This window comes from Xenopus laevis, chromosome 9_10S (genome assembly GCF_017654675.1).
Source record: "Xenopus laevis strain J_2021 chromosome 9_10S, Xenopus_laevis_v10.1, whole genome shotgun sequence".
In the NCBI taxonomy this organism is placed as follows: domain Eukaryota; kingdom Metazoa; phylum Chordata; class Amphibia; order Anura; family Pipidae; genus Xenopus; species Xenopus laevis.
In genome coordinates, this window is record NC_054388.1 from 36,448,719 (window position 1) to 36,475,348 (window position 26,630).

General features: G+C 38.7%; 1 protein-coding gene across 1 annotated transcript in view; it reads left to right on the forward strand.

Moving 5' to 3' along the window:
* Positions 1-531: 531 nt before the first annotated feature.
* myh7b.S (myosin, heavy chain 7B, cardiac muscle, beta S homeolog) overlaps positions 532-26,630 on the forward strand; it is a 37,458-nt gene continuing 11,359 nt past the window's right edge. The window contains exons 1-26 of the mRNA XM_018238422.2: positions 532-933; positions 1,504-1,607; positions 2,516-2,659; positions 3,690-3,846; positions 5,299-5,326; positions 9,447-9,543; positions 11,802-11,825; positions 12,175-12,267; positions 12,409-12,472; positions 12,553-12,651; positions 14,026-14,129; positions 15,537-15,675; positions 16,710-16,828; positions 17,257-17,406; positions 18,107-18,277; positions 19,829-20,008; positions 21,027-21,159; positions 21,804-21,880; positions 23,743-23,830; positions 24,033-24,150; positions 24,241-24,364; positions 24,980-25,116; positions 25,262-25,517; positions 25,667-25,909; positions 25,993-26,169; positions 26,301-26,446. Coding sequence (XP_018093911.1) covers positions 834-933; positions 1,504-1,607; positions 2,516-2,659; positions 3,690-3,846; positions 5,299-5,326; positions 9,447-9,543; positions 11,802-11,825; positions 12,175-12,267; positions 12,409-12,472; positions 12,553-12,651; positions 14,026-14,129; positions 15,537-15,675; positions 16,710-16,828; positions 17,257-17,406; positions 18,107-18,277; positions 19,829-20,008; positions 21,027-21,159; positions 21,804-21,880; positions 23,743-23,830; positions 24,033-24,150; positions 24,241-24,364; positions 24,980-25,116; positions 25,262-25,517; positions 25,667-25,909; positions 25,993-26,169; positions 26,301-26,446 — 3,272 coding nt within the window. The 5' untranslated portion in view covers positions 532-833. The remainder of the gene's footprint in view (positions 934-1,503; positions 1,608-2,515; positions 2,660-3,689; positions 3,847-5,298; positions 5,327-9,446; positions 9,544-11,801; positions 11,826-12,174; positions 12,268-12,408; positions 12,473-12,552; positions 12,652-14,025; positions 14,130-15,536; positions 15,676-16,709; positions 16,829-17,256; positions 17,407-18,106; positions 18,278-19,828; positions 20,009-21,026; positions 21,160-21,803; positions 21,881-23,742; positions 23,831-24,032; positions 24,151-24,240; positions 24,365-24,979; positions 25,117-25,261; positions 25,518-25,666; positions 25,910-25,992; positions 26,170-26,300; positions 26,447-26,630) is intronic.

The window sequence follows — 26,630 nt, forward strand, 5'->3', positions numbered from 1 at the left end:
ATAAGATTTTTTTTGGTTTTAAGGGTAGAATTTACAGTCTTTACATAATACACAAGATAAAACTTGTTACATCCAGCAATATTTCATTTTTGTTTTCTAACTTGCTTGTTTGTCTTAAAAACCCAGGAAGACAAAAAAAAAAGTCTAAATCATTTTATATTGATCTAAATATTAAATCTGTTCAGCTACTATCTGCAAATTAGGCAACAGTTGTGCTTTGATAAAGAAAGGTTTTTATTCTTTGGGTGTGTTGAGTCCACAAATGACTGAGCAAATAATCTTGATTGATGCCCATATCTACTCCCTACTTTTTTACTGATGACATCAATGGAAAGAGTAGTGACTGTGTCCTTTAAATGTTACCTTTTTTATATTTGCTACCATTTTCAAACCCAAGCATAGCCTCTATGCTAAAATGGCATGGTCAAAAAGAAAGTCAAATATAGGCACCATCCCTGGATATGACTGACTGTTGGCCTGTAGTCACTGAAGGGGAACCTAAATAGAAGAGTGATGCTATTTTTAAACGCTGTATATCATTTTTAGTATGTGATGTCAACTGCACTGCTGAATACCTGGTTTGTTAAGTTGGACTCTACCTTAACAAAATGACCAGACTATTTTATTTTAATTGCACAAAACATGTAAACTGATGTTAAATAATGCATTTTCCCTGGAATCGAACATTGCTATAGTACCCTTAAGCCAAGCATTTACCTTTAGCTGTTAAGCTGAATTAACATGAAATATTTTTCCCCCATTTCTATAGAGTTCACAAGCTTCTTGGGCACCTTTAGCCTTTGCCGTTGGCTTACCTCTCGTGAGCAACCACCATGAGTTCTCTTTTAGACATGACTGAATTTGGGGAGGCTGCTGATTATCTGCGGAAAAGTGATCGTGAGCTTATGAAGTTACAGACCATCCCCTTTGATGGTAAGCTTCCCAAGTTCCTAAGATTGCAAAAAGGTAATGCAGAGCAACAGTCTTATATGTAGTCCAGCCAAGTTTTTGTTTGTTGTCTTGCCATGAAATGTAACCTGAGTGCATGCACTCAGGAAATCATTTTCAACATGACTGTCTGCAGCAAGGCCAGCACGCTATCTTTCATAAGGTCAATAAAAGGAAGTGGGCTCTTATGAGGTCCACATAAATGAAGCATAAAAAAAATATTTAGTGAAAAAACTCTCTGAGCTTGGCTTCTTGTAGTTTGCCAGTCCATACAGGCCTACCAAATAGCAAATCATATTTGGCACCCCTAGGAACTTTTTTCTTGCTTGTGTTGCTCCCCATCTCTATTTACATTTGAATGTCGCTCATGGATGATAAAAGTTTGGGGACCCCTACCTTATAGGAGGCAGACAGCTGTTCCCACCAGTAAACCAAAGCATTGACCACTAACAAATGGAAAACCAGCTCAGTGTTTTATTGTCCAGAGTTCATTGTAACCCAAAATAATCTACCACTATTCCTGTACGAGATAATTTTTTTGTTGTAATCTCTAAGGCAAGAAAAAAGCCTGGATTCCAGACGATAAGGAAGCCTACATTGAAGTAGAAATCAAGGACTCTTCTGGTGGCAATGTCAATGTGGAGACTAAAGATAAAAAGGTCAAGACACTGTTTTAATCCCTTATGTTATTTATATCTGTCACATCCTTAATTCCTTATCTCTACTGAATGCATAGCATGCCATTAGATTATAAACACAATTTTCTGGCATAGGGATTTGCCAAAGGCAGTCTTACAATATGTAAATGGTTGCTCAGTATGTAGACACCCCATAACACATTATTAGGGCCTATTTATCAAAAACCAGATTTGTGTCATTTTAGAGGTTTTATTTTCGAAACGTACGTTTTAAAAAACCATGAATGTCTACTTATTTTTAAATTATTAAAAGATGCAATGATAAGATCCAAATATAAAAAGTAGATATGAATAAAAATGCTCAACGAATCTGAATAAGGATATGAAAAGCTTTACATCCTCTTTTAATCTGGATATTTTTATGTGCTTATGAGCGAAAAATAAATAGAAAAACTCTAAATATTAGAAATATTAAACTAAATATTTTACAATTCGACAGCTCCAATTGACTGCTACATGACCTTTTCAGCTTTTAGATGGCATAGTTTTACATGTATACTGTATATATATATATATATATATATATATATATATATATATATATATATATATATATATATAAGGGTGGTGGCACACTAGGCTGCTGGGGGAGATAAGTCACCCAGGGACAAATTGCCTTTTCTTCGAGCGACTAATCTCCCCTACATGCCTTCCCGCTGACTAGAATGTAAATCACTGGTGGTATGGCACTTGAATCGCTTCGGCTTTCCGAAGTCGCCCCGAAGTTTCCTCATGAGGCAAATTCGTCTGCGATTTACATTCCCCCAGTAGCCTCATGTGTCACCACCCTAAACCAGTTTGCCAAAACTTGTTTGATTGCTCAATAAATCATTTCAGATGTGATTCATTTTTCATTTTTTATTTGACAGACACTTAGTGTGAAGGAAGATGACATCCAGCAGATGAACCCCCCAAAATTCGACATGATTGAAGATATGGCCATGCTAACTCACCTCAACGAGGCGTCTGTTCTTGACAACCTGAAAAGACGTTATGCAAACTGGATGATTTATGTGAGTGAACTATTTGTGTTTGGCCTCTGACTTTAAGTTCTCTGTGTTATTGAATCCTACTTCCTCTGTGAATCTGAATGATAACACAAAGTGGCATGGAATAGTTTCCAAAACAAAACATGGGCTTAGTCTCAAATATGATTTTAGCTTTGTTACAGTGTAAAAAATGGTTTAGTTATATCTACAAATGGTTATGTTTTAAAATGAAGAATTGTACAATTTACTGATAGAGCTTATTTGGAGGATAGATGTTTGCACACTAGGGATGTAGCGAACCGCCGATAATGTGTTCGCGAACGCCGTTCGCGAACACCGGCAAAAAATGCGAACAGTTCGCGAACAGTTCGCGAACTTCGAACATCCGAAAATCGTTCGATTCGAACGATCGAAGGATTTTAATCGTTCGATCGAACGATTTTCGTTCGAATCGAACGATCGAAGCCATTCGATCGAATGATTTCATTCAATCCAATGGCTTCGATCGTTCGATTCGAACGAAAATCCTTCGATTTTAGCGATCGAATGGTCGAATGGTCGAACGATTTTGACGCGAACGCCTATTGGCGAACGTCGCGCGACGTTCGCGAACTTGCGGCGGACGCGAACAGCCGATGTTCGCGCGAACAAGTTCGCCGGCGAACAGTCCGCGACATCCCTATTGCACACATGCAATCATGGTAGAATTTTTTTAAGATTATGATTCTAAGGATAATGTTTAACTGGGTGCCATACTTTATAATGTTTAACTGAGTGACATACATTATAAAATCTATGGTGCCAGCTGGCAAGTAGATCTTACATTTCCAGGTATTCCTCTGATACATGGTGCACTATATATTGCATAACATGAAGCAGCAAGAGCTTAGAAGTTCTGAATGTAGATTACGGCAATAGTAATTACAGTTTAAACTGTTTTATGTTATCGTTAAGTCTGACATATGTTCTCTCTTTGTACTAGCTGAGAATAATATACAGTAGATACAATAATAAATAGTAATTAGCTATTCTGCATTCTTTTTCCACTTGGCAGACATACTCTGGTTTGTTTTGTGTTACTGTCAACCCCTACAAATGGCTGCCAGTCTACACAGCAACTGTTGTAGCTGCCTACAAAGGCAAGAGACGCTCAGAAGCTCCACCCCATATCTACTCAATTGCGGACAATGCATATAATGACATGGTGCGCAGTAAGTATCCACAGAATGTCAAGGACAAGATAAAACAATTGCTCCTTAAGGGTCAAGGAAAGGCTAATGGCCTAAGTAAGCCCCGCACTGCCATATCCTAGTATTCTCTAGATCAGGACTGTCCAACCGACCCCCCTTGTGTGGCACCCCACATGAAAGTCTGTCTGCTGTGATTTCTTAGCCTTGTGTAAGTTTAAAAGATATCAGTACTGAGATTTAATTGCCCCTGCATTGTTTACACCTCAAATTCAGACAGTAATCCCCTGTATTGTTCACACCTGTGACACCTCTATTGTTCACATCCCTAAAGCCCTGTATTGTTCACACCTGAGACCCAGTTTGAAACTGCCAACATTGTTCATTTGTTCACACCCCATGCAAACTGCTGAAGGGGGACCAGAATTCTGTCACTATATGTAGCACAGTATGAACTGTTCAAAGTGGTCCTGATCAATTTCACTGTCTCTGTCTCCTGCTGTATTCTGCCTTTCCTATGATCCCTGTGTGTGCCATACTCTGCCTGCCCTATGCTCCCTATGTGTGACATACTCTACTTTCCCTATGTTTCCTGTGTTTGCCATACTCTGCCTGCCCTATGCTCCGTGTGTGTGCCATACTCTGCCTGCCCTATGCTCCCTGTGTGTGTCATACTCTGCCTGCTCTATGCTCCATGTGTGTGCCATACTCTGCCTGCCCTATGCTCCCTATGTGTGACATACTCTACTTTCCCTATGTTTCCTGTGTGTGCCATACTCTGCCTGCCCTATGCTCCGTGTGTATGTCATACTTTGCCTGCCCTATGCTACCTATGTGTGCCATACTCTGCCTGCCCTATGCTCCCTGTGTGTGCCATACTCTGCCTGCCCTATGCTCCCTATGTGTGACATACTCTACTTTTCCTATGTTTCCTGTGTGTGCCATACTCTGCCTGCCCTATGCTCCCTGTGTGTGCCATACTCTGCCTGCCCTATGCTCCCTGTATGTGTCATGCTCTGCCTGTTCTATGCTCATATGCTCAGATGATCAAATCTGAGATGAAGTGAGGGGGAACAGCTGTTCCACTAATTTCTTCTTCCACCTAATTTTTAGCTTGCTTTGACTGACTGTGATCTAATGGGATTGAACAATGGGTTGTCAAAATTGTACCCCGTGGCCGATGGAAGTGCCAGTCTGTCCAAACAAATCAGGAGTTGTATAACCAGTTTAGGGGAAAGACTCAGTTTATGCCAGATACTTGCCAGTACGTAAATATAGATTTTACTTCTTAAAGTTACTTATGGTGACTTTTTGCCACCCCTGGTAAAGTGCCACTCATTGCTGTCTTTGGAATGGGTCTCATTGTGCCTCAAATGTCACTGCAAGCAAGACCTGATGTATGTGCATGCTAACCGTTAATCTAATGAATATAATCCTTTGTGTTCCTTAATATCTCTTTAATTTCCTTTCTTATAGATCGGGAAAACCAATCAATGCTTATCACGTAAGTAACCTTTAATGGTTCACTCAATATCAGGGAAAGATCTGCTCATCTGGTGACTTCACCAGATGAGCATATTTTATAGTGTGTGGCCACCTTAAAGGGACACTGTCGTGGAAAAACCTGGTTTTTTCAAAACGCATCAGTTAATAGTGCTGTTCCAGCAGAATTCTGCACTGAAATCTGTTTCTCAAAAGAGCAAACAGATTTTTTTGTATATTTAATTTTGAAATCTGACATGGGGCTAGACATATTGTCAGTTTCCCAGCTGCCCCAGTCATGTGACTTGTGCTCTGATAAACTTCTCTACTACAAGTTGAAGTGATATCACCCCTCCCTTTCCACCTCCAGCAGCCTAACAACAGAACAATGGGAAGGTAACCAGATAACAGCTCCCTAACACAAGATAACAGCTGCCTGGTAGATCTAAGAACAGCACTCAATAGTAAAATCCAGGTCCCACTGAGACACATTCAGGTACATTGAGTAGGAGAAACAACAGCCTGCCAGAAAGCAGTTCCATCCTAAAGTGCTGGCTCTTTCTGAAAGCACATGACCAGACAAAATGACCTGAGATCTCAACTACACACCAATATTACAACTAAAAAAAATACACTTGCTGGTCCAGCAATGAAATTTTATATTGTAGAGTGAATTGTTTGCAGTGTAAACTAGAAATAAAAACTATGACAGATTCCCTTTAAGATCTTTTCTTGGGTGCTTTGTACCAGTTATTCATGGCTGGAGGAGAGTCTTTTAGTCATTTAGCATATCATTTGGCTCATTCCATACAGAATAATGAAATGTAATCAGAATCAGTGGCATGATAACACTTGTTAAACTTTTTTGTCATTATCTTGCATCATTGCAAATATTTTTCAGTCATTTCAAGTAGAGGCACTACATTGGACCTTCTTAATGCATTGGGTGTCAGTGTTTTGCAACTGCTGCTCTTATGTATTAATAAGGTGCCAACAACCAGCCTGCTTACCTTGTTTAAAAAAACGCTACCCCACATAGACTCCCCTCCCTCCCCCCCCAACCTAGCTGCCTCCCGGGCTCCAAACTTTTTACTTACCCATCGGTGCAGATTCAGGCATCGGAGTTCACCGCAGCCATCTTCTGGGTCTTCCTGTCTTTGTCCGACGCTTCGGCAATTTCCGACCATTTCAGCGCATGTGCAGTTGTTGCAAACTGGGAAATCATTCCAACTGCGCATGCACCGCTCCTCCGAAGACCCGGAAGATGGCTGTCATGAACTCCGATCCTTGAATTTGTACCGAAGGGTAAGTAAAAGGTATGGGGCATTTGCCCGGGGTAGCAACTAGGCTGGGGGGGGGGGTAAGTAAAAGGTATGGGGCATTTGCCCGGGGTAGCAACTAGGCTGGGGGGGGAGGGAAGGGGGTCTATGTGGGTGGGGGGTAGGGTTTTTTTTAATAAGGGGTTTGTTTCTCCTTTAAACATTTTGGAGACTAGTGCCTGGCCCAGAAGCATTATATTTTACACATCTGTCAGAGGGCATTATTGTTTGCATGTCAAGAAGTCAATTCACTGGCATTTATAGAAGCAAAACTTTATCTTGCTTATTTGCAACGTATAACATGCTGTGAAATAAACCTATATTCCCCATATTATTTAATACCTTGAGAAGAGACTTTTGCACTGATATACAACATGATCCAACATTAGGGGGCGATCTATCCAGGTTCAAAGTTGTCCCTTGATTCAAATTTTTTTTTGCACAAAAACTCACAAATTCCAATTATATTTTCAAAAACTCTAATGTCTGGTATTCATTAAGCAAATCTTTTTTCAAAAACTCAAATGTAAAGAGATCAGATTGTAAAAGCTGGTGAGTTCATGAAAAAGTCAATAGTAGTTGTCTTAGGCAAAATTCAATTCATTTTTTATTCAAGATTTTTGAGTTTGTAAACTCACAAATTCAAGTTTTTAGGCCTATAAACTCGATTTTTTTTCACATTGTATTGTAAATTTTTTTGCATACAGTTTTTTTTACGAATTCGCAAACATTCAAGTTTTTTTTTTTAAATTGGGAGTTTATTCAAAGTAGAAAAAAACTCTAAACCTCACAAATTAGATGTTTGATAAATTATAGGTTATATAGAGTATACTGCAGAAATGATTGTATATAAATTAATATATTGATTAATAAATCAACTCCACCAATTTATGGGTCTAGCTTTTGTCAATTTCCTAAAGCTTTCCTCAGTTGCAAAGACACTGAGCGACGCTTTGCCATGAGGCTGACGTTAATATGAGCAATTCATACATTATAATGCTCATGAGTATAATGTGAATATCATTTGTCTGTACTGGCCATATTCCTAAAAAAAAATGTTAGCAGACTTTAAAGAACAGTAGATCGTGTTAGTTACCTGTTTTAGGGTCAGAACTGGGGACAACCATGCATATATTATATCCTGACCTATTCTAAAGATTACAGACTATATTCCTATTCTCATCTCAAAAAATAGCCCAACTAAGAAGGCAGACTTGCCCTAAAATGCCAGGAAGATTACAGCTAAATTAAGAATTCAAGTCTCATTCCATCTACAGCCTTTTTAGGTAAAGCAGGGGGTACAGAATTAAAATGCTTGGCTATTATCCTTCTGCAGCTATTTCATTATCAATGTCAATGCCCTTTGTTATCTAGGATTGGCACACAATGCCAACTAGGCTATTCTTAGGGTTTAAATCACCCAGGAACAATGGATGGACAAAGCTGGGCTATAGAGCCCTATGATTTATCTTCATTGTCAGTGGCAGTAACTCTACACTCACATAGAGCTTTGTCTGCAGAGTGTCAGTGCATTTTCCAGACGCATTAGAGCAGACACCCAATCTAGAAGATTAGTGGATTATTTTGACAACATGTCACTACTGTGAAAATGTTTTCTAATCCTGTTGCTACAGTTTTCATGGTCATATTGTCTTAATATATTTATACACTAGAGCAATATTCTGCATACAAGCCTCTTTCTGAGCTGTCAGCACAGCACTGGTGTCTGCCTGATTTCCCCATCAATGTTAAGGAATTATACATGAAATAATACTTTTATAATTGTTTACACTTCCAGCACAATTTCATGTATTGTTTAAACAAACCCCCCTTAGGAGATCATTTTATCCAGAATTTCCCCAAGGCTAAAACTTAAATTTTAAAGGACACTGGGTTTCACCATAAAAAATTGCAAGAACTCTTTCAGAAACAAAGAATAAGAGACACTTGTTCACATGTTATGATTTATTGTTTTCATTTCGAAGACATCATATATTTGGGCTATTATCACACAACATCTGAACAAGAGGCAGGCAAGGAAAAATAAAAGAGAAGCTATGGCTAAAATGAACCTTAAACATTTATTGTATATTTTACACTTATATTATCAGGGATGAAGTGGAAAAAAAAGAGGGGTAAGGCAAAGTCTTGAGAACTCAGCTTTAGAAAATATTTAAGTAATATCAGGTACAGCAGCCCTAATTATATATGGCCCTATTTTTCCCCAGATGCGTAAATTTTGTTTGGCTGCTTTGGTTCCTGCCGGTGTAGGGTACATTACATGCATGCCCATAGCCAGACCTACTTTTCAACCACTTTCCCCCAGATTCAGATGAAAAGTTTATGCACATGAATGGGCCAAAACTATATGAGAGATAATGGTATGGCCCATATATTTGCAATGCTACTGTAGCTGGGAAGCAGCACCATAGCCTAATGCCATGTAGCAAACATACAGGGGCAAACATTAGGGGTAGGGTTGCCACCTGGCCACTATTTTACTGGCCTAGCTGGTAAAAATGATGATCCCAATGTTATTAATAGGGAAAAAAGATAAATACATAAGAAGGCCGGTAATTTTTTCAGAAAAGATGGCAACCCTAGTTAGGGGTAATATTTGATATTATTATCAGCATGGATGTTTAACCTGCAGCACGCCTCGCGCACAGATCCCGAAAATATTAGTAGCAATGTGATGAGGATGCAATGCCCTGTATAAAACCAGCCTTGTACATGTGATTGACTATATTAGCACAATTTCCTTTTGCATAATGTGCCTGACTTTCCATTACTCATCCACTTATCGTCTTCTGTCACCCCAAGCGGAGAATCCGGCGCGGGCAAAACTGTAAACACGAAACGTGTTATTCAGTACTTTGCTATTGTGGCTGCTCTTGGGGAAGGGTTCGGGAAGAAGAGCGTAAGAACCAACGCCGCCCTTGCCGTGACTCTTTTTGATTTTAGCTTTTTTTCCCATCAAAAATTCAGAAGCATAACCATGGCTTTTTTTCTTGTTTTTACTTCTTTTCATCATTCTTTTAATGTGTTTTTTTTTTAACTTTTACTTTGTTCTGTTGCGCTGTAACATTCCAGCTGGTATATGGGGCCCAGTTATTTCTTGAATATTATATTTCCATAAAATACAATTTCCCATTTTCTTACTAAATAATTCTGACTTTTTTTGTTTTTTTACCAAACTCACTCCAATGTACTAATTGGTATGTGGCATGAGAAACGCATTTTTATGCTAATTTATATAGAAACTCTATTCACCATACATATTTTACATACACTGCACACAAAAAAATAAAAAAATTAAATTACAGTATTGTTCCAGAGATTTACCCAGCTGTTCTTACTTCCCCAAACATTAATTGCTTATATTAGAGATTTTACATTTAGTAAGGGATCCAGGATTCTATTTGGTATTTGGCCAAGAGTCTGCCTTTTTTAGCAGGATTAGAATTCAACCGCATCCAAGTGCCTGACGGAACTGAATCTGAATCCAAAAATCACGTGACTTTTCGTCATACAAGCAAGGGAATCAACGATTTTTTAGCAACACGCATGGTTCTCTTTCCCCTTCATTTCCCTGATTTGCAAATTAGGGCTTGGATTCAGTTCGTTGTTGGGCCGAATTATTCACAAAGTATTCAGAGTTTGGCTGAATCTTAAAATAGTGAATTTGGTGTATTCGTACTTTTAGGGGTTTATTCACTAAACTCCGAATGCAAAAATCATGAAAAATTTGTAATTTTTTTTTATAAAATCGTACTTTTAAAAAATCACAATTTTTTCAGAATTTATTAAAACCAGAGGATGGAAAAGTCAGAATCTGAAAATCCGGCTGGGTTTCGTGTAATACCCCGTAGTTTTCGGGCAAAAAAGAATAAGAAATCAGAGTTTTTGGGTGAAAAGCCAAAAAAATTTGTGAAAATCAGATTTTTTCCCACAAAGCAAATTTTCATTAAAATGTAATCATAAAAATGTATTTTTCTTTTAAAAGATAAGAGAAGTTGTGGAACTCTCTTTGGAGAGGTTGTAATGGCATATATAATGCACAATTTTAAGAAAGAGTCAGATTAATTTTTAAGAACTGAGAAAATGAGAACAACACAATTTAATACACATAGTACAGTGCAATCAAAGGGAATAGGGAATAATACAGTTGCCATTGGGAAGGAGTTGTTTCCAATAAAGTATATAAGTATACATGTGCTTATGATATATAAATTAAATCTTGTTTCATTCAGTTTTGAAACTTCTGAAGCTTATTGAAAGTTTTCAGTACTTCAGCCTCTACCCCCTCAAATTTCTAGGTCTCATTCAGTAAAACTTCCCATACATGTGCTTTCCTTAGTGAGTTAGGTATTTGGGCCATTGTTGCCCTCGATTTCTTATGTCCCACACCAAAAGTACAAAGAATACCAGCTCTTTCTTTTTTTTTTTACTTAAATTGACTAAACACTATTTTTTAACATTTTTTTTTCTTTCTTGCTCCTTTCTTTTTTTTCTTGCAATCATTCTTAATTATGTTTTAATCTCTACATTGTGCAAATTCTAATTTCATCCACCACATGTGTTTTGCGTTGTTGTTAACTGAAGATACATACATTTTCCCATTTTTTCAATTGTTTTTTGTCACATTTTTGTTTTCCACATTTAATAAGCACCCCCCTGCGATAGCTATTTTAACGGTTTAATTTTGTGGATAAGGGTTTTTTCGTTTTGCTTATTGGTACTAAAGGCTGTTTTTAAATCATTTTCTTGCAGCACATAACTGTTATTAAATTAGTAAATCCTACTTGCTTCCCCTTGACCAACATTTCTTATGTTATTTTAATGTGTTTTTTGCAGCTTCTGTTTTACTTTCCGTTAAAGTGCTTTAATACAATTTTATTTTGCTTTTGGCCAAACAATTTTGACTGATTTTAAAAACATTTTATACATATATTTTTGCTTATATTCTTACTATGTATTCTTGCTATTTTATATTATTTACTTTCATATTTATTCTTCATTTAACTTTACCCCTTTGTGGCAGCTTTAAAAACAACGGCTTCGAATTTGAACTTGGAATTGACATTTTAAACTTCATTTAGCTTTTTGGATTTTAACAATTAATTCATGTTAAGAAATTCAATTCTGCCAATGATTGTCTTTTCTGTTTATTTACAGCAAGCTCCTGCTACAAAAACTGGGGTAAGTAGTTTAGTAGTAAGGTTTCTTTTGTATTCAGATGCGCTACTCTATATCCAGCAAAAACATCAGTAATGTCTAGAACTCTAGCCACCACCCCTACAACCCCCCCCCATCTGCTGCCAAATCCAACTCCTTTGGCTGGGAGCTGTATGTCAATAACAGGGTACAGGTTGGGCAACTGTGATTTATGTACTTTCAGACTTGGGCCACAGCATTGCCAAAGCCCTCGCTTGCTTAACCAACTAATAAAATAATTTGAAAACTCCCCACCAAGTACATTAAAGCATCTGCATATTGCCACGTACCAGAAACATAAAAGTTAGTGCCGATCTCTCTTTAAAATTTCCAGGGCACTTTAGAGGACCAAATCATTGAAGCTAATCCAGCTATGGAAGCATTTGGCAATGCCAAAACATTGAGGAACGATAATTCTTCTCGTTTTGTAAGTAGGCTGTGTGTTTTTTAGATTCAGTCATGGGAACGTGTTCCTGTTAAATAACTTTAATGTAACTAGCTCGGAGACAGAATAGTTAGACAACCCCCAATATCCCAAATTGAACCTAAACTTTATTCTGATTTCCAGGGAAAATTTATACGAATCCATTTTGGACCAACTGGCAAATTGGCTTCTGCTGACATTGACATCTGTAAGTAAACAGGCAAAGCTGATTCATATAGTGTTTGCAGAGATTGAAACACAACCGTTTTGCCTTTTGCTGTTTTTCAGACCTTTTGGAAAAATCAAGAGTGATTTTCCAACAACCGGGGGAAAGAAGTTACCATATCTACTACCAAATTCTTTCTGGAAAGAAGCCAGAACTTCAAGGTGAGTCAAAATAGTCAGCACATTATCATACGTAGCAGATGTACTGAATGGGAATCTGAACTTGTTTCAGCCAGTGACCTTCAATCTAAGACAGAGATGTGCAACTGGTCTCCAGAGTGCTTGACTTTTTTGGATTACATCACGATTTAAAGGGATACTGTCACAGGAAACCCTGTTTTTTTAATTAATAGTGCTGCTCAATCAGACTTCTGCACTGAAATCAGTTTTTCAAAAGAGCAAACAGATTTATATTATTGTTTTTTTTTTTAATTTTGAAATCTGACATGGGGCTAGACATATTGTCAATTTCCCAAGTGCCCTCAGAAATGTTATTCCACCGTTTATTTTATATTATAAAACATAATCATGCATAAAACATATATTATAAACATTTATGTAGAAATGAAAACTGCAACTTGGACAATACTGTCTTTGGTACCAACCTCTTGAATTGAAGAAGAACAGTGCTCACCTATGGAACAAACCAGTTATCTAATATTCAATTAATTTGTATTCATATTTGTATTAAAATATTTGGAGTTCTTTAGCTAACTTGGGGCCACTGGGAACACATTTGGCTTATGGACCTCCAGTTGAACAAGTTTGTGCTTTGCAAAACAGTTTACTTTCATATATACCATGACCTACTGGCTCTTTAAATGGTCATCCCATTTTGCTATGACATCTACTGCCTCAAAAAATAGGAGAATTTTTGTTTGATGCAGCCGTAGAGGCTTATGTATTATTGGTCGGATTCAGGTTTTTGAAACCACAACTAAACTCACAAACTCTAAAACTACGACTGTCATTGGATTTATTAAAAGTTCTGAATAAAAAAGAACAAATGGAAAAATTCGCTGAACAATCCGGAAAAAATCAGAATACCACAAAAACCTCTAAAAATTTGAGTTTTTTGGACAGCTTGTAGTGAAAAAATATCCAAAAACCTCTAACATTTCGAAGCACCTCAACAAGTTTTACTTGGTGAAGTTTGGCATGAAAGGCTTTCATTGTTTTTGTACTTGATAATGCTCTAATTTTTAGAGCTTTTTTAAAAACTGAGAAAACCACAAAATTTGTGATTCATGGAAAAATGTGATATTCATTTATAGTTATAGTTAGTTAAGGGGCCCCTTAGACTGGGCTGAATTGTAAGACCCTTTCCCATGTCTATTTACTTTTTGGATTTACTTATATATTTGGTGTGGTGACCTTTTACTACTTTTTATTATTTTTGCCATTCTACACTGCTCATCTTTGCTGCTCAATGACATCTACTGCACTTTAAACTGGCTGTGTAGTTTCATTTCAAAAATAGGTAATGTTTGAATTTTACTGAAATGTAACACTTGTATTTGGAATGCTCCATTACAGATATGCTGTTAGTGTCTACCAACCCATATGATTATCACGTCTGCTCACAAGGGGTAACCACAGTAGACAACTTGGACGATGGTGAAGAACTCATGGCAACAGATGTACGTGCCAGTTATTGCTATAAAAATAACTAAATGTTTGACCTTGCTTCTATTCACAGTATCATATGATAGTTTGGCTGTGTCGGTCTGGCCCCCCGGGTTAACAGGAAAACTCCTGGTGGGCCCAGGTGTCAGTGGGCAATCTTGCTTCTAACCAATTGGCCTATTTCATGGACATTCCCTATTTCTATGAGAACAAAGAGGCTAAATAGATGGAATAACAGATTGTAGTATATAAAGAAAAGAGACTAGTAGAATAGAGGTTGATTGAGGAGAGAAAGAATAATAGTACTGAGAGTGGGCCCCTGTCTAAGGTTTTTTGGTGGGCCCCTGGTGTCCCAGTCCAACACTGTTTTAGTATAATTGTAAACCATAGTCCATTGACCAGTGAGCAGATTTTTAACAAACCACACTATTTCAAGCTATTGGTTCAGTGCGTACCATAAATTACTGCACAGGTTACTCCTTTATATTTTGATCTTATTCATCACCATTTGATTTAAAGGGCATGTAAAGGCAAAAATTATTAAAAAATATTGCCTTTAATGAAAAAGAAACCTATCTCCAATATACTTAATAATAATTAAAAATGTGTACTGTTTTTATAAGAAATCTAACCGTATGCAGTGAAATTCTCCCTTCATTTACTGCTGTGGATAGGAATTGTCAGACTGTCCCTAACTGCTCTGCAGGCAAACAATCATACTTATGAACAGCAGGGGGAGCCCATGCCTTACTTCCCAGCCATGCAGAACTCAAGCAGCTTTGTTTGTTTCCCTGAAGAGCAGTCGGCGAATGTGTAGACATTTGTATTGGATTTTATTTTGTCCCTACAACCCCTTTACTGCTTCCAGCTGCAGGGACAAAGATCATGGAGCCAGATTTAAACAGATAAACTGGGATTCTATTTGGAGGATTATTTTGCTGCAGCCACTGGTTCTGCAGAGTTGGAGAAAGTTTGTATTAAACATTACAAAAACTATAAAATCAACATAAGATTACATGACAACACAGGACCCAGTGAAGTCTGCCTATTCTGTTTATTATTCAGTCTTGCTGTAGCGGCTTCTGGCAGATATTATTTGACTTGTGATGTTTTGATAATTTATGATGATCTCTAAGCTTAACTTCCCAACAGCAGCCCAGACCACACTGAGCATGTGCACAGTCTTGGTCTTGCAAAGATGTTTAACAAAGTGGCCCCTGTGGCCAACTCTGAAAGCATAAATTATTTGTTTGATTAGGCTTGTTGTGCAATAAGCTCATGTTTACAGTATGTTTAGTATACAAAATACAGCATTTCTAGCCTTATTCTATTTTAGACTTTACTTCCCATTTAAATGTAAACTGGTATATTTTATGATACATATAATGGTATTCCATGTTTGCTTATGATTTGTTCTACAGCATGCCATGGACATCCTTGGCTTTAGCCAAGAAGAGAAGACGGGCAGCTATAAAATAGTTGGAGCCGTCATGCAATTTGGAAACATGAAGTTCAAGCAAAAGCAGCGAGAGGAGCAGGCTGAGGCAGACGGCACTGAAAGTAAGCAAGTACCACCAAACCTGTGAAAATGGCTGCTGTTGGGGCTGTTGTAGTTTCTCCCTTATGCTTTTGATTGGCTTTGGGATTTGATCGAATGATGACCATATTGTATGTAGAACAAATGGTAGGATATAGGCATTTTTCTTAATCCATCAAAAGCCATTAAATATAGTAAACCATGGGATCCCCAACTAAAGGTGTAAAATCCACAGATAAAGTAGAAGGGTGGCAACCTGAAGAACTATTACTATAAAAATGAAATAATAGATCTTGGATTCTCATATAGGTGTCCATATCAAACGAATAAGAATCACAGAGGCCATGGGCAATTAGAGGTTTAGAAGGAAAGCTTCGGAGTAATGTCATGAAGTGCTTCTTTACACATTGATAAATGGATGTTTTCAACTCGGTTTTAGAAGTGCCAAATAGGTCAAAGTAAATGTGAATATTTTAAGTTTGACATAGGGCTTTCTAAGGGGCCGATTCACAAAGGGTCGAATATCGAGGGTTAATTAACCCTCGATATTCTACTGGGATTTTAGCGCAAATAATGCGATCGAACGATCGAAAGATTATTCCTTCGATCGAACGATAAAATCCTTCCAATCGAACGATTCGAAGGATTTTAATCCAACGATCGAAGGAATATCCTTCGATCAAAAAAACTTAGGAAAGCCTATGGGGACCTTCCCCATAGGCTAACATCGAGTTCGGTAGCTTTTAGATGGCGAACTAGGGGGTCGAAGTTTTTTCTTAAAGAGACAGTACTTCGACTATCGAATGGTCGAACGATTTTTAGTTCGAATAGTTTGATTCGAAGTCGTAGTCGTAGTAGCCCATTCGATGGTCGAAATAGCCCAAAAAACACAAAAAAGTTTTTTTACTTCGAATCCTTCACTCGAAGTTAGTGAATAGGCCCCTAAGAGTTCACTTGAACAAATAATAAGGTTATTTTTAAAACAAATACGTTTCTAGCTGTCATAGCTTTGTATGCTCCTTGTGTGTGTTTGTTTATGACTGCCTGATATCTACAGGTGCGGACAAGGCAGCCTACTTGATGGGAATCAGCTCAGCAGATCTCATTAAAGGTTTACTCCACCCCAGGGTCAAGGTCGGGAATGAATATGTGACCAAAGGTCAAAACGTGGAACAGGTGCGTCCTCACAGCAGCAGGTTTATCAGTGGAAAATAATATTTAGTTGCAAATTTGGGATCATTTACTAAATGACATTAGTGCAATAACTCAGTTATAGGTTTGCTATCATTGACTAACAATTATGATACATTGGGTGCTACTAAAACATGTCAGTCTATGTTCCCAAGCAGGTGATTGGCAAACATGAAATTGGGGCTGCTTTGGCACAATGATTTTGGGCTTCTTAAAAATGCAGTGTTCAAAGCCCCCAAAAGTTTCAATAACAGGATCAACACTAATAATCTTTAACGTTTCCTAGAATACAATCTGATGTTCTGTATAATAACTTTAAGCAGCTCAGAGGCAATAGTTCCTTTTATAAAATCCCAAAGTCACTACCCAAAGAAGAGTCCATAATTGTGTTTTCACCATGTGTTGTTGGGCAGGTGGTGTATGCTGTTGGTGCACTGGCCAAAGCAACTTATGATCGAATGTTCAAGTGGCTTGTTAGCCGGATAAACAAGACACTGGACACTAAATTAGCAAGACAGTTCTTCATAGGAGTCCTGGACATCGCTGGATTTGAAATATTTGAGGTAAATTCAAGACATATATAGTTCAGACAATATTTCAAGACAAAAAAGCACTGATATAATAGTGCCACCTTTTCCATGGGTGTATGGCCACCATACCTCAGCTTTCTGTTTTATTGTTGCTTAAGCTGCTGTTGTCTTAAGATAGGGGTGCCCAAGATGTTGATTGCAATCGATCACTTTAAAGTGCTTTAAAGGTAGACAGAATAAAAATTGTCACACGTAAAAAAAAAGTTGCGCCAAAAAATTGTTGCACGTAAAATTCGACACTTGTTAAAATTGTTGCACGTTAAAATTTGTCGCATGTAAAAATAATTGTTGTGGGTAAAATTTCTTGCGCGTTAAGTTTGTTGCATGTAAAAATTTGCTGCGCATAAAAAAACAAAATTTGACGCTTGTAAAAAAATTTGACGTACAAGTCGCCCAGAGACTTCAATGTATTTCGGTGAATTGGGGTATTGGGGGTATTTATACATGAAAGTGCCATCCTGCTATGAGTTGTTAAAGTAGATCTCATGATGGCATCAGGTGGCAAGAGTAGATCGCGAGGTGACAAAGTCTGGGCACCCCTGTCCTAGGCTGACTGGTTACAGCTTTTCTTATCACCCTCCTTATTTTGTCATACAGTAAGTCAGCCCGATGCATGTCCTATTGATCACTCAATCCCTCAAAAAATAAACTTTGTACGTTTTCTCTCTTACAGTACAACAGTTTCGAGCAACTTTGCATCAACTTTACAAATGAGAAACTGCAACAGTTTTTCAACCACCACATGTTTGTCCTGGAACAGGAGGAATATAAGAAGGAAGGCATTGAGTGGGTGTTTATTGACTTTGGCCTAGATCTCCAGCCTTGCATTGACCTGATTGAAAAGGTAAAGATTTGTAAAGCAAAACAATAGATGCAGTTTGCCAATTTCATGATAGGGCAACATTAGGTTTTAAAGCTTTAATATTCCTATTGATGTAGAGCCCAGTGCAAAACAAATTTGGTGGGGTCCCAGTGTTTTTATAGTAAATAAAACAGTCAATAATGTGACCCTTTATCTGTTATTGAGCAAGACTTATAGTTGTATTTCAGCAATGGCTAAAGAGTTGAAGTTTGGAAAAGTTATATGTTATATCTCGGTATACTATATCTGCCATCCTACACCTAATAATCCTTTCCCATGGACTATTATCGCACTGTTACTATAGACACCATCTCCCCATACTATACCTGCTATACCACAGTCACACTCTCCCTTCCCAGAGACTATTATCCCACTGTTAGTATAGGCACCATCTCCCCCTACTATACCTGCTATCCCACAGCCACACTCCCTTCCCAGAGACTATTATCCCACTGTTACTATAGGCACCATCTCTGCCTACTATACCTGCTATCCCACAGTCACAGTCCCTTCCCAGAGACTATTATCCCACTGTTACTATAGACACCATCTCCCCCTACTATACCTGCTATACCACAGTCACACTCTCCCTTCCCAGAGACTATTATCCCACTGTTACTATAGGCACCATCTCCCCCTACTATACCTGCTATCCCACAGCCACACTCCCTTCCCAGAGACTATTATCCCACTGTTACTATAGGCACCATCTCTGCCTACTATACCTGCTATCCCACAGTCACAGTCCCTTCCCAGAGGCTATTATCCCACTGTTACTATAGGCACCATATCTCCCTACTATACCTGCTATCCCACAGTCACACTCCCTTCCCAGAGACTATTATCTCACTGTTACTATAGGCACCATCTCTCCCTACTATACCTGCTATCCCACAGCCACAGTCCCTTCCCAGAGACTATTATCCCACCATCTCTCCCTACTATACCTGCTATCCCACAGTCACAAACCCTTCCCAGAGACTATTATCTCACTGTTACTATAGGCACCATCTCTCCCAATTATACCTGATATCTAACAGCCACAGTCCCTTCACAGGGGGAATTAACCCCACTGCTGCTATATACACCATCTCTTCCTACTATACCTGCTATCCCACAGCCACAGGCCCTTCTCAGAAGCTGTTATCTCCATTGCTACTATACGCACAATCTCTCCCTACTATACCTACTATCTACAGCCGCATTACCTTCCCAGATACTATTATCCCACTGCTACTATAGGCACCATCTCTCCCTACTATACCTGTTATCCCACAGTCACAGTCCTTTCCCAGAGACTATTATCCCCATTGCTACTATAGGCACCAAGCTTCCCTACTATATCTGTTCTAAACCCAGAGTCCCTACCTAGAGGCTAATACATGCAGGTGCTGTCTGAAAAGTCAAGAAGTGCTTTGTTGTTGCTGTTCCTCCAATGTCTACCTGGACTCCCAAAAGATAACTGTAGGCTGATATCACATAAAGGAAACCTTTATTAACCTTCAATTGATTTCCTATATATTTGTCTTCTAGCCAATGGGTATTTTGTCCATCTTGGAAGAAGAATGCATGTTTCCCAAGGCTTCAGACATGAGCTTTAAAGCCAAACTCTATGACAACCACTTGGGAAAGTCTCCTAACTTCCAGAAGCCAAAACTGGACAAGAAGCGGAGATATGAGCCACACTTTGAGTTGATGCATTATGCAGGAGTGGTAAGAATCCCTTTAACATGTAATTTTAAGGAGTATTTCCTAAGGAGCACAATTCCTTGTAAATGTAATGAAAGAATTCATATGAAAAGTGAATCAGAACCCACAAAGACATGTAACTTAACAAATGAAGATAATATTTTCTCATTTACGCATGGTTTTATTTTCTCAGATTTGAATAGGTTAATTTTGGTTCAGATTCGGTTCAGTATTTTACTAAATTTTTACCATAAGGATTCAGTATTTGGCCAAAGCACATTCTCCACAAACATTTAGTTAGTTATGCAAAGGTAATTGCGCCACTCTTGATTGAGATGGTAGCCTCTAGGTGGTGTATTGATCTTAAAGAGCACCTGTTGGCAAAATATATAATCCCCAACCAAAGGTGTGGGCTAACTCTGGCCGGAGGTAACAGTAGACTTTTTTTTTAATTGCCCCCCCCACCAGCGCAAGGACATTCACACTGGGAGGTGGCTCCAGGTACAAGTGGCCATGTCAGTCAGAGCACATGCGCAAAAGCTCTTCTGTTGTCGCGCACATGTGCATAATGAACTAGTTGCGGCATTTGATCATTATGCGAATGAGTGTGCCCAGCGCCGGGCAATGCCGGCTGGGTGCCCCAGGCAACCTGGCCAGCAATGCCGTGTGTGCCTGGAGCTCCCAAGCTACGGTTATCCCCACAGGAGTGTGGGCTCGATTAGCCCGCACCTTTGGTTGGGGATAATATATTTTGCTAACAGGTCCCCCTTAAATGATGCGTATATATTTATGTGAAGTTGACACATTCAATTATCGATTGGGATAGGTAGAAAATCCTATGGGCCACGCATTGCATTAGCTTGTGAATTTGGTTTGCAGCGGATGAATTTGCACCTTCACTCCTCCTGTGATCAAAACTATAGGACCATGTGGGCACCAACTTGAGAAGCATCTGCTAATTTGGCACCCCAAGTGGATATTTGTGTGTGTGGCTAGCTTTAACATGCTGGCTGGTTATAATCTGAAACTGAGTCTTTTGCAGGTTCCCTACAACATAATGGGGTGGCTGGATAAAAACAAAGATCCACTGAATGAAACCGTGGTGACAGTGTTCCAGAAATCATCCAATAAACTTCTGGCTAGTTTGTATGAGAATTACATTAGCTCTTATTCAGGTAATATGATGTGCAACATGTCTGATAGTAGGGTGGCCTCACATGGCCAGATTTGGCAGGGCAGGACTAGTTTTAACCATACTGGTTTTATCTACATTGTTTCCCCATAAACAAAAAATACTCAATAAAAGTGAGTATTTTTATTGAAGCTTCTAATCTTATATTAAAGACATTTAGCAATGTTGCAGACCTTTGAAAACCGGGTCGTTTGTCCAGGACTAGACAACACCTGTCAAGACCAATCACTGAGGGCACCTGATCGCTCCAGTTCAATCCCTAACAGTACCCCTGGGTGTAACACCTTAGTTCGGATCTGCATCACATGATTCCCCCACCCTACCCCACGCAGCACTGTGCACCAAATTCCTATGCAAAGAGACAACAGTGCATCTGTGACCAGGGAGATTCAGTGCACAAGAAAGGCTGAACCTAGAAGGCAGAAGAGGTACTTGCCCAGTACCTCCATACTTTGAGCCTTAGACACATGCCTCTTCTGCCTGCCCCTAGATCCAACCATGAGACCAATCCACATGTTTTTGTGCAGATGTATAGATATTGTGTATTTACTGTTACGTGTATAGAGTTTCACTCCCTCCAATGGCAGAAAACCTATAAAGAGGTTAAATGAAGTGTTTTTCTTCTAGTTGAACATCAGAAACCCGGAGTGAAAGAAAAACGCAAGAAAGCAGCTTCATTTCAGACAGTTTCTCAGCTCCACAAGGTAAAGGGCAGTAACAAGCCGAAATCATTGTAGAAGTTCATGAATGTGATTCCCTACATTTTGTACAAATTGCACCTTGGTATTTCAAAAATACTGAATCTGTAAATTCAGAAATTATACATTACAGTGAAATTCCAAATAATATATGCAGACCTCTGAGGTGCTCTCCATACATCAAAACCAACTAAAAAGATCCCAGACATACACCATACACATACTAACAAAAGTGGCACTACAGATTCAAAAAGGTTAATTTTGCCACATGTTGCAGAGTGTGGCAAAAAGCAGACCCAGGTAGATCCAATGAGGTTCCAGACATGCACTGTAGACCGATTACTGGCATCTTTCATAAACGTACGCTAAATAACGAGACAGTGTCGGACTGGGATGCCAGGGGCCCACCAGAAAACCTTAGACCTTGGGCCCACCAGAAAACTTAAAACCGTGAGCCCACCAGAAAACTTTAGACCTTTCCAAATGATTATTCCTCCTTTACTCACTCAACCTCTTTATTCTCCTAGTCTTTTATACATACTTACAATTTTCTCCCATTATTAAGAATTTTTCCCCATAAAGAAAGAGGGAATGACCATGAAGTAGGCCAAACGTTTAGAAACAAGAGGGCCCACTGACACCTGGGCCCACCGGGAGTTTTTCTGGTATCCCGGTGGGCCAGTCCAACACTGTATCGAGACATAGAATTGTGTCCCCTCTTGATATAATGACCCCACATGCAGAGCGAGCGATAATAATATTGCATGTGCATTTGGAGCAATTTCCGGTTTGTGACAACTGCACATGTGCCGAAGAGGAGGAAGAAGACACGAAGATTACCGAAGAGAAGAAGATGACGCCCATGAGCTCCACTGTGCTCACTCTGCATGTGCGGTCACTATTTCAAGAGGGGACAGAATTCTGGGGTAAGACTGTGCAGGGGATGGCAGGGAGGGGGGGCAACGGAGGGGGCAGTGGGGACTTAACATGGCAGGGGTTAAGTTCTCCTTTAAAAGCAAGCATTTTATCCTGGACAAACGTAGTGCCTTTTATTACATATGTGGGTTACACTCTAAGCTATGACTTCTAGAGCTAAACAGACCCACAAACTATGAGGTCCTAGAGAAGCATCAGGTCCCGGCCAATATCAGCTGAAATGTTTGATATAATTTGATGCTGTTGATGTGGATATTGAATATAAGTGGAATAACTACTGAATAGATACATATGTATGAGATAGGGATTCTGATAATGGAGCACCTTCCCTGTGAGAGTGAGGCAGTTAAGACTTGCAGTGATGTTTAGTTAAAATCTTTTCATGAACATCACTTTAAGTCTGTACTGCTTCTCCCTCTTTTCCACTCATCAAGATCAAGGCTGGGAGATTGGTAAGACTGGCTTGCTTTGAGGGTGATCTAGTAAACATTATTCTATTGATTCATATTCTGCTAGTCAAATATGAAAGGGTTGGTATGGTAAGGGATAACAGAGTCGACAGGATACAGGTAATAATTGAGGTTACATGAGATTTCTGCACCTTCCCAAGTTGCTTTGAAGCAGCACGTACTACATTTGATAAACATACATGTCTGTAGGCAGCTGTTTTGTAAACCCTGCTTGTAGGTTACTTGGCTTCTGCTAAAGTCTGGTTTGTAAGTCAAATAAAATAAAGCATACGGAGCAAATAAATTAAAACTGGACAATGGGAAGAATATGCAATGATGCTGTTGCTACTGGAATATATTACAAAATACGTAAAATGCTGTATGAATAGTATATACTATATGTATAAATATGAATTATATATTAGGGCTAGGCTGTGTTAAACCATTACTCCCAGGTTTTTAAAACTGGTGTTTATTGTACAGGAGAATCTAAATAAATTGATGACAAATCTTCGGTCAACACAACCTCATTTTGTGAGGTGCATCATTCCCAACGAAAGCAAGACTCCAGGTAGGGTCTTTATTCCATGCCTGTATCTGGGAACTTTGATTTGTATGGATAGACAAAGAGGAGTAAAAATGCAATGAGTGAATCTCTGTTGATTATTTAGTCATCGTGGCCATTGTTGGGATGCATGAGCATATTCTTTCAGCATTGGTATGAAAAAAGACTTTCAAAAACAAAGACGCCATTTGTTTGTATATTTCTTTAGGAGTAATGGATCCATTCATGGTGCTCCATCAGCTAAGATGCAATGGTGTCCTTGAGGGGATTAGAATTTGCCGCAAAGGATACCCCAACAGGCTTCTTTATGCCGACTTCAAACAACGGTAGCTGGCGCAGCCTTTCCATCTACTTTTAAGTTTTACATTGTGCTTTTAACAATAATAATAATGTACATACTTTGTATATCTTTGTAGATACCGAATTCTCAACCCTAATGCAATCCCGGATGATAAATTTGTAGACAGTAGGAAAGCAACTGAAAAATTATTGGGCTCTCTAGACATAGATCACACACAGTACAAATTCGGACACACTAAGGTAATTTACAAATCTAGACAATATAGAGCAATTTTAAAATTGTTATTGTCTTTAAGAATATGTGGCTATTGTATTATCTTCATGAATCTACTCATCATGAATTCTGTTCTGTAGAGCACAGCTATTCACCTTCATGGTTATCACTCATTACATGGTTATCTTTAGAAAAAGTATATATATCAATGAAATAATTCCTGAGATTTTACATAAAATAATGCCTGAGGTTTTACAGATAAGGCATATTTCTTTTTTGCTTAAAATGGACTATATGGAAGATGGTGTTCCTGTAATTCAGAGCTTTCGGGATAACATCTTTCTGCATAAGCGATTCCATACCATACAAGACTCTCAGGGAAAAAATATAACTACATTAGTCTCACTGTAAAAAAAACTCTCCTGGATTTTAAATGAAACTTGAATCCTTCTAATATTAAGGAATGTCCACAGATAATGTCCCTTTCTTAATAAGAATTCAGAGAGTTGTGCATGGTCCCCTTATAAAGGATATTTATTGTATGATGCACCTATTAAATGACAAACCTTTTTCCATAGCAGTTCTAGAGGTTTCAGTGTTAGATTCAAAAATAGTACCTATAAAACATATCCTTCCTTTAGGTCTTCTTCAAAGCTGGGCTTCTTGGGCAACTGGAAGAGATGCGAGATGAGCGACTGGCCAAGATCATAACTATGCTACAGGCCAGAAGCCGAGGGAGGCTAATGAGGATTGAATATCATAAAATAATTGCAAGAAGGTAAGTGTCATAATCATTACTAGTAATAATAATTATAATAGTCTTTTACCCATATACAAAACAAATAATGAATTTAATTCCATGATAGTTTGATAGTACAAATGCTGATAACATCATAAATTGCAATAAATGCCTGTCATTGTAGGTACGCTCTGATGGTAATCCAGTGGAATATCCGGGCTTTCAACGCTGTCAAGCACTGGTCTTGGATGAAGTTGTTCTTCAAGATAAAACCTTTGTTGAAATCAGCCCAAACAGAAAAGGAGATGGCAAACATGAAGGAAGAATTCCTAAAGTTGAAAGAAGCTCTGGAGAAGTCTGAGGCCAAACGGAAAGAGTTGGAAGAGAAACAGGTCACTTTAATACAGGAAAAAAATGACCTGGGCCTGCAGCTCCAGGCAGTAAGTCATGGTAACATCTTGCAAAATTTACATTTTAGCATAGGTTAAAGGCAACAGTGTCCAACCTAGTTCTTACATTCCAATATCTTATTAGGATGTCTCTGCATCCAAAATTCTATAACCACATACACCACAATGTTCTCTGGCAGGAACAAGACAATCTTGCAGATGCGGAGGAACGTTGTGATCTCTTAATCAAAACCAAAATCCAGCTAGAGGCCAAGGTGAAAGAGCTGACTGAGAGGCTGGAGGATGAGGAGGAAATGAACTCTGACTTAACATCGAAGAAACGGAAGTTGGAAGATGAATGTGCTGAGCTTAAGAAAGATATTGATGACCTGGAGATCACTCTGGCCAAAGTAGAGAAGGAGAAACATGCTACAGAAAACAAGGTGAATATTTGTTGCAGGTGGGTCTGTTACATAGAGCTACTCAAGATTGTTACAGACTGATTTGTATATTTCTGTTTATCCAGGTGAAGAACCTGATAGAGGAGATGGCTGCACTGGATGAGATTATTGCCAGATTGACCAAAGAGAAAAAAGCCCTACAGGAAGCTCACCAGCAAGCTCTGGATGACTTGCAAGCTGAGGAAGACAAAGTCAACACTCTTACCAAAGCCAAAGCTAAACTTGAGCAACAAGTGGATGATGTATGTTGATATAAGCTTTTTGAAGTAGAAAAGAATGAAACAAGACTATGTTACTATTTTATGGTACTTGACAGACGGCCTATACACTAAATCCCAAAGTAAGCAGCAATGTATGTATCTCTCCACTGCAGCTGGAAGGTTCTTTGGAGCAGGAGAAAAAGCTGAGGATGGATCTAGAGCGATCAAAACGAAAGCTGGAAGGAGATTTAAAACTCACTCAAGAGTCTGTCATGGATTTAGAGAATGACAAGCAGCAACTGGAGGAGAAGCTCAAAAAGTAAGAGAAACTATAAACAGAGTAGAAAATGTTATATTGATTTAGTGACAATAGGACATTCATTGAGACTGGGGTAAAGGTAATTTCACCATCAGCTCTAAAGGTGGATGAGTTCGCAGCTGCAAATAAGGAATGGGGTACTCAAGTCCCTTAATCAATCTCTAATAACTCTAACATCCATATC